Source organism: Agelaius phoeniceus, chromosome 3 (assembly GCF_051311805.1).
Source record: "Agelaius phoeniceus isolate bAgePho1 chromosome 3, bAgePho1.hap1, whole genome shotgun sequence".
Classification (NCBI taxonomy): domain Eukaryota; kingdom Metazoa; phylum Chordata; class Aves; order Passeriformes; family Icteridae; genus Agelaius; species Agelaius phoeniceus.
This window is the reverse complement of record NC_135267.1, coordinates 75,178,081-75,186,113: the sequence shown is the minus strand read 5'-3', so window position 1 is coordinate 75,186,113 and position 8,033 is coordinate 75,178,081. Positions and strand designations below refer to the sequence as shown.

Here is an 8,033-nt window from a genome sequence, read left to right as displayed (position 1 = left end):
ATTTGGCTCCTAAGAGACGAGAAAGAAAAGCTCAGCTCTGGGGTGGAAGGTTTCACCTGGCATTAACTGCGCACGTAGAGGCGGCCCCGCAGCCTCCTCATCTCAAGGGGCTATCCCGCCCGGGGCCAGCAGTGCCCGCTCCCCGCCGTGCTGGAGCGCCGGGCACACCCAGCGACGCCCGGCTGCCCCACGGGAGCTGCCACCTTGGCTTTTGTCCCAGCTCAGAAACCTGGATGCCACGCTCCTGGCTCCCGCCCCGTGCGGTGCCCGCGGGAGGCGCGGCGGGGCCAGGGCAGGGGCGCTCCGGTAGGAGGTCGGGGCTCACCGGGGCGGGGGTCGGGACCACCTCCCCCGCCTGCCAGGGGCTGCCGGTGTCTGTACGTGTTGATTCAGCATGTGGCGGGGGCGTGGGGGAGGAATAAACCCTGCGGGGGAAGCGAGCGGCGACCCCCCGGGAGCACCGGGGAGGGTTAATCGGCGAGGATCTGTGGGTCTGGGAGGAGAAAGGGGAGGCCGGGCTGGGGAGGGGGAAGGATAAGAGGAAAAGGGGCAGAGCGGCTCGGAGAGGTCGCACACCGCCAGCCTCCGCAGCCGCGGCAGTGCCTTCCCGCGTGCTCCCGGAGCTGGTGGTGGGTCCTCCCTTCCCGTCCCGGTCGTTTCCTCCCGCTTTCCCTGCCACAGAGGGCTCAGGGCTGGAAGGGAGAGAAAGGGACCCCCAGGGCTAGACAGCAGCCCGCCCGAGGCGGAGGCAGGCGCGGCGCCCCGGGGGAGGCGGCGGCGTCCGGCAGATTCCCCCGGCAGTGGGAGGGCTCCGGGAGAGGAGAGGCTGGGGGAGCATCTCCTAGCCGGAGCTGACTCCCGAGGAGCGAGGGAGGGACACAGAGAGAGGGAGAAAGTGCCGCCTCTCAGCTTTACAGGCTTCCCTAAATTTTAAGGACTGGGGTGGGGAAAAAGAAAAGTGAGGACCTGATCTGGGACCTCCCAGCCGGAGCGATTGAAAAGGAGCCAAAGCAGGCGTCGGGGGGGGAGCGACATCCCAAGAGTCCCCATCCTCAGCCACCCGCAGCCGCTGCGTGCCCGCCGCCGCCGCCTCAGGATGTGGGTGCCGCTGCTGCTGCTGCTGCCGGAGCTGCTCCCCGCCGTGCCGGCACAGAAGCTCTCCGCCCTCACGGTAAGGCCACCTCGCCGCCGGGCGCCTTCGGGGCCGGTCCCGGGAGCACCTGAGCGGGCGATGCGGCTCAGGGGCGGCGAGAGGCGCCCGCGGCTGCCGGGCCGAGCGCTGCGCCCTGCCCCGGCCAGGCGGGAGCGAGCCCCGGCCAGGCGGGAGCGAGCCCTGGCCAGGCTGGAGCCCCGGCTAGGCTGGAGCTCCACCGCGGCTCGCCCGGGGAGCAGCCGGCACCGCCGCCCCGCCGAGCGCCTCCGGGGAGAGCGCGGCCCGCGGCTGCGAAGAGCAGGTTTTACTGCGGGTCCCCGCAGAGCTTCGGTCCGGCCTTAATGTCCGTGTTAATGCTTTTATTTGCCCGAAGAGGAATAATGCTGCAGTGAGGTTCGCTTTTGGACCGACTCGGGCTGACCGATTTTACTTCATTTTAATTATAAAGCAACATGAAACAAGCCTTTCTGGCTGTTCCAGGCTCCATGGTGCTATACATGGAACTCCGCGTAGAGATGGGTGAGCCAATTCATTAGGCTTACTAAATAAGCCATAACCACTATTCTAGCCAAGACCTGAGGTTTGCAGCTAATAGCTCAGTTCAGTCTTGTAGAGCTTGCAGTGTTTGCAAAGCTACAATTAATGCAATCTGTAGAAATAAAAACATTTTCCTTAAGTGTGTTTTTAAACAAGTGCTTGAGTAAACATAACGGGCAGCAAATACCTCTTTCAAGCTGTTTTTAAGTGTTTTGGTGAAGGCTACCCGCTTAGAGTTTATTATGGTAAAGTTAGAGGCAGCTGCAAAGTGAAATAGACCCTATTTTGTTTAAGTCTTTCAGAAAATTTCTGTAAAATCCCAAGAGTTGAGTTTGTGGTTTTTTTTTTTTTTCTATTCTTTCTTCTTTCACCCTTTACTGAATAAGGTGCTATAGGGACAGCTCAAGGTGAAATGGCTGTGGGAGATGGCTGAGCTGTTCATACCTGAAATTCTTTCAGGAAAAGTTTTGCCTTGTTGACTAAATTTGTTTGTTTGGTTTTTTTGTTTTGTTTTTTTTTTTTTTTTTTTGTTGTTTTTGTTTTTTTTTTTGTTTTTTTTTTTTGTTTGTTTGTTTTTTTTTTTTGTTTTTTGGGGTTTTTTTTTCCTCTTAAATGATTTGTAGATTAGAAGCTGCTAACTGAAAACCCTAAAGGACTGAGTTTGCTCCATGAATTTTATTGTGTATGGTATTTTATAGTGTGGGACACATAAAGTCAAATGATTCTCATATTTTACTTTTTAAGACCGTCATTTGAAGCTCCCTTACACTGTCAGGTGATATATACTATTCTAATAAACAGATTAACATTAAAATTTACTTTCAAGTTCACTTTAACAAATGTATAAACATAATTTGCAAGATAGGACATGTAATATTCTTTTTTTCTGTACATAAAGAGAGTTCTAAATATTAGTGTGGAAGTAAACTGGAAATGCTACCAAGCTTTAGTTTGTCCAAATGTAAAGTAAGAGTGATTGTGACTGTTACAATATCTTCAGATGATACATAACCCAAATGATGTTAAAGCCATTTAAAATATGGATATAAATCACTGCAGAATATACTTTTCATTCAGTGAGGGATTGTCTGCATCACAAAAGGGAAGAATAATCTGGCCAAGGGCACTTTGGCAAACTTAAAAAATTAAATGCCATAGACTCATGCAAATGTATTTGACTTCGCTGTTATCTGAGTGATGTTACAAGTCCCTCTGTTCCTTCCTTCACCAATTCAAAGTGTGCATTACTCATTTCTGTACCTTAGAGTAGTCTGCATCTTTATGAACCATGAGCAGAAACGTCAAATCTGGTGGATGCCCACCTCCTGCCTCTGCTACCAAAAAGGTAATGGTTTTGAAGACATCAAGCTTTCAGACTGAAATGAACTTGAACATTTTAGTAGGTGCAGCTAGCCTTGTTAGTAGAGGACTGTAGGAAGTGAGCTCACGTTAGTTTTTCTGCTGCCTGTGCTCTTCTTACGGAAAGGGCTCACCCATAAAAATACTAGACTAGAATACATTGGAAATCCTTCCCTAAAACAAGTAAGGGACAGGCAGACACCCATAGGAGCAAAATAACACACGCACACACTGATGCACATATACTCTCTACATCTTCCCACAAGGCTGAACTTTGAGTGAAGCAGGTTTATTTCTACTATTTCTGTACTTACCTCTTTAAACAACAATAAAAGCCCAGTGCTATTACGGCAACAAATACCACACCGCTTGATCATTCCTAACTCTTGTAGTCATTTTGCTTGTAGCTCACAGACTATATAACCCCTCTCCACATGTACCTTTCTCAAACATCCATGGATAGTATCTGCATAATTACAAGGAACAACAAACCCAAGCTGTGTAGAAAAACCAAGAAAATCTATGTCTTTTTTTTCACCTGCTGTGCCACTGTGTGGCGACTGAGAATAGCCATTCTTTTCTACACATCATATGCGGATTTTATTTTTATTTGTGGCTTGAAGAATAACAGAGAAAGGCTGAAATTTTCATAAACAAACAGAGGTCATGGGAACAGGGTGTGTTTCACTGCGGATCTGAGTTTTATCAAAACGATGGGATGATCATGGAGAGGGAATGCACATCCCTGATCACAGTACTGTCAGAGGTATACTCTTCTTTCTAGGTGGTGACAATATCAGGGGAACAGTCTACTGCAGTCGTAAATCTGACATAAGATGAACCTTGGCAGAGACAATAAAATTATAGTTCCCTCTAGCAAAAGCCACTCTACCATTTTCTGAAAGGTAACACATGGATCGGAGGTTTTTTCCTTGCCTGAGCTTTAAGCAACAAACTGGGTGATGGCATGGCAGGGAGGGAGGATATCAACATCTGTCTTTAAGATTTTCATCCATATAAACAGATCTCTGGCCTGTTTTAACTTTATGTCCTCACTAGCTCGAGGAACGGATCAAGTACTACTTTCAGAAAAGACTTTCAGTAGTTTACAGACCTGTTTCCCCATTTATTTAGGAATAATATTTTTGCATTTCACTTGGGCAGCAATACACACAAGAACTACCCATGTCTGTAGTCCAGGTGAATGTGTGATTTTCATATGTTGGAAGCTTTGCAATAGTCCAATAGCAATAAATCACAGAGTTTTCACACAAATAATATCTCCTAGAGATTTCTGATTGTTTAACACTCTTATGTGACTGCAGGTTTGCAAGGAGTGATACGCATAGGCTTCCTACTACATAACAGCTATTAGGGCGATTTCTGGCAGGCAGAATTGTCAGCAGGTAGTTGAAATGCTCCAATTTGTTTAGAGTCTGGTCCCTTGGACCTCATGGTTATATCTAAAGTGAGTGTGAGTGTTGTAATCTGTCCCTCTCTGCCCAAACTGCGGACCCAGACAGAACTTACCTGACTGCCTGACTATGTGCCAGGATAGAGAAGGGTTGATGAGAGATGGGCTGATGCATACCTGAGTCTTTATTGGGAAGCTATGATGTACACCAGGGTCTAAGAGTTTCAGAGTTTCTATGTCCTCACTGGGTTAGACATAGTCCAAAGTTACTTTGAGTTTGTACCAGTCTTGTCTTCTTGTCACCAGGATTACTTTTTGCTAAGGTTTCTCCTGGACTCTGGTCTCCTGAGTAGGACCATATTGCAATAATAGATAAAGTGAGGTGAAATGTAATATTCCAATTATTAATTGCAAACTGAGCCTCAGGGATGCATGCAGGAGGATAATGTTCTTTATTGTTGTATTTACTGTTATTTCAAATGAACAAATATTGGCAACAGAACAATGGCTTTCCTTATGGAAAGGTAGGCTGAGAGCTGTCTCATAAGAACCCATGAGATCTGGAGGGACTGTAGCCAGTTTGGCTACTCTTGTTCTTTTCTCCCCTTGTGTCAAATACTAATGTAAAACATTCTTACATTCCACAAAATATCTTAAATAGCCTTGTCCTTTTACCTTGTTAATAGAAAACCAGGAAGCACTCTGCAATTTTTGTAAGATGTTGTTGGAATGTTTTTGCAATGCTGCATTTTATTCTGTTTATTCTGTTCTGTGAGATGTATCCGTTCTTTCTGGATGTATGAAACTGAGGAGATCTGAGCCTTGCTGACTTCTTGTTTTAGGGGAATTAGGCATATCTTGAGGATATAGATACTTTTGTTTTGAAACACAGGGCTGTGAAGAAAGCTCATTTTGTTCCTCAAATAAGTAAGTTTATGATCACTGCACTTACCAACACACTTTGTCATTGTTTATACTGCATTTTTGAAACCATCAACTTCGCTTTTATCTCAGTTGCAGTGTTGTGTGTGTGGATGTACTTCTACAAACAATAGGATACAAGTGTTTCTTATTTTAAAATCTTGATGACTTGCAACATACCACAAACTATTTATACTTTCAAAGCCTTGCTGCACCATGTGCTTTTCCAATACAATTGATAGATCTTACAAAGGAAGAAAGTTTGCTTGAAATTACTTCTTGAAATGAACACCTCTGCCTGGTAATAGTTTTTTTCATCAGCAGCTGAATATTTTGGGAAACAATTGTTTTCTTTTTCTCCCTTGGCACATGCTTTGTGAGTATTCAATAGCATTTAGTGTGCTGGATAGCTTCCACAACACTGACCAATATAAGATGGACCGCTAAGGTAGTTCAGTAAAGGGAAGGTAAACACAATCAAAGCTTTCCAAGTTAAGGACCCATTTGGATGGCGCCTGCAAACCAAAACATTTGGAAAAGTTACTCTAATTGTGACTGAAAAACCAAGACCATAAATAAAATTGTAAAGTGGCTCCAGATCCTAACAACATTGTTACTGCAAATGGGCATTGGTACAACCAAGGGTACATCAGCTCTGAAAATAAAACACTTTCAACAATGCTTCCTTGCAATAAACTCTCAAGACACTTCTTATTAAAGAAACAACACCAAAAACTGTGGGAATTGATTGAAAGTGTCAGCAAACTTTTCATCAGGGGTCAGAAGTAATTTCTGTGCATGCAGCCAACATAAACTGCACCTTATAATGTGTAAGACATTAATGAAGATGGTCAGTTGACTGCATGCCCGTAAGATTTCTAAAACTAGAATTGAAGACTAGAAATGAATGTGAGTGGGGAGGGAAGAGCAGGACTGAGCAAACAAAAAGAAGTAGATAATGCATATTGTGTCCACTTTTGGTGCTGTCATTGGCCCCCTGTTGCCTCCTGAATACCTCGAGGAACAGCTGTATTTCTTGACAATGTTCAAACTTCAAGGTTTAGTTCATTCTGAAAAGCGTCCAAAGGTTTAGCTGCTATCTAAAACCTATCTGAACCCTGTTGGTCTGGAAACCAGGCTACAGATCTTTTCAAGATCTGGCTTGCTCGGGACTTTGCTCATATTTCCATTTCTTCAGCCAGACCAGCCTCACCACAGGCGCAGCCATTTTCATGGTATTTTGGTGCTTCATTTCCTGTCAGGCCTGAGACCAGGAAGTGCAGAGGCGCCTGAAAATTAAAAACTGAGTAAGAAAGAGTTGGAATCAAAGACCTATTTTTGAACAGTAATGAAGGTCCGAGTTTGGTTCAGGAGTGACATTTTTTATCTGAACAAATTCAAACATTCTTGGGCAATCTGCAGAGTGAAAGGAGGATACATCTTGCAAAGGACTCAGGGATTTCCAAAAATTTTGTGTTTTCTTAAGAATCAAAACCTAAATGCATCCTAATTTCTGTTTGATTCAGTATTGTGCTCTGAGGTAGATTTTTAAAGAGTTGACATTGTAGATTCACGATGAAGGCCATTTCACAATTAAAATTTGCAGTCCTTTCTTCCAAATTAATATAGTCACAGTAGTTTTTGACTTTGTGAATACTGCATCCTCTGCCCCTCTGCTGTCTTCTACAGCAAAATTCTGGTGATGTCAGTCATTTGGTCTCAACAGCCCTGTGTATTTTCACAGGATACGCTTCTCTTGACATTTCTTTATCCACTTCTGGTTATTAATTGGTAATCACTGCCTTAATATTATCTACAGTGGTAGTGCAACAGTGCAACACTGGAGGCAAACCTGGAAAGAGAAAATACTTCAGAAAAAATTTGCAATATGCTAATCTCACATGTAATAATTTATGCCAAAAGAAAAGGAGTGATAGTGAGATGTAACATGATATTCCCCATAAACAAATAAACTAAGCAGAGAAGAGAAGGTATAGCATAAATACCTGGATTTTTTTCCTGCAGTTTTTCAGTCTTGGCCTAGCTGCCCCATGTACATAGGGAATTGGTCTGAATTACAGCCGTTGCTGTAGTGCAGTGGTGTGCATGGGATACAAGGATACAAACTTCAGTATTGGGGAAGTTGAAAGCTACCTAGAAGAATATGGACTAGTTTTTAGATTGGTGTGATAACACTTAGTATCAGAGGGTTGCTTAATATGACTGTACCAAATTATCAGCGGTCCTCAAGCAGCAAATCACATTTTACGACAGAACTCGTGAAGTCAGTCTCCCAAATGGAAGTTTCAGCTGGTTCTTGCAGAACAAATTGCTTTGATGAGTTAGTAACTGCCCTTCAGTGATTTTTTTTCCCCTCTCTAATTTGTTACCTTTTAAAAATGACCACTAAGTGTTTCATCAGCTGTTGAAAATCCAGGCTAATAGAGAATGCAACCTAGAATTCTGGTTGGGACAGAAAGAGAAAACATTTCCTGAAGGCAATCCTTTCCAGCTCTCTCTCTGGCTTGCTCAGTGGGTTGCTAGAAAACTTGCTCGAGACTGTTTACATCATACCTATCCAAAACCTAGCTTTTTTCCCTTCATTTACTTTAGGCTGCTTGTTGTGTCATCTTTTGAGTTACTGAGTAA

The 8,033-nt window shown here is 44.3% G+C and overlaps 1 protein-coding gene across 4 annotated transcripts in view; it reads left to right on the top strand.

The window, feature by feature from the left end:
* The first annotated feature begins 548 nt into the window (after positions 1-548).
* Positions 549-8,033, top strand: part of SMOC2 (SPARC related modular calcium binding 2) — a 138,024-nt gene continuing 130,539 nt past the window's right edge. Inside the window, exon 1 of one of the 4 annotated variants that reach the window (XM_077175624.1) lies at positions 549-1,171. In XM_077175624.1, coding sequence (XP_077031739.1) covers positions 1,097-1,171 — 75 coding nt within the window. In that variant the 5' untranslated portion in view covers positions 549-1,096. The remainder of the gene's footprint in view (positions 1,172-8,033) is intronic. The other 3 variants (XM_077175626.1, XM_054629996.2, XM_077175625.1) reach the window with 3 other exon arrangements.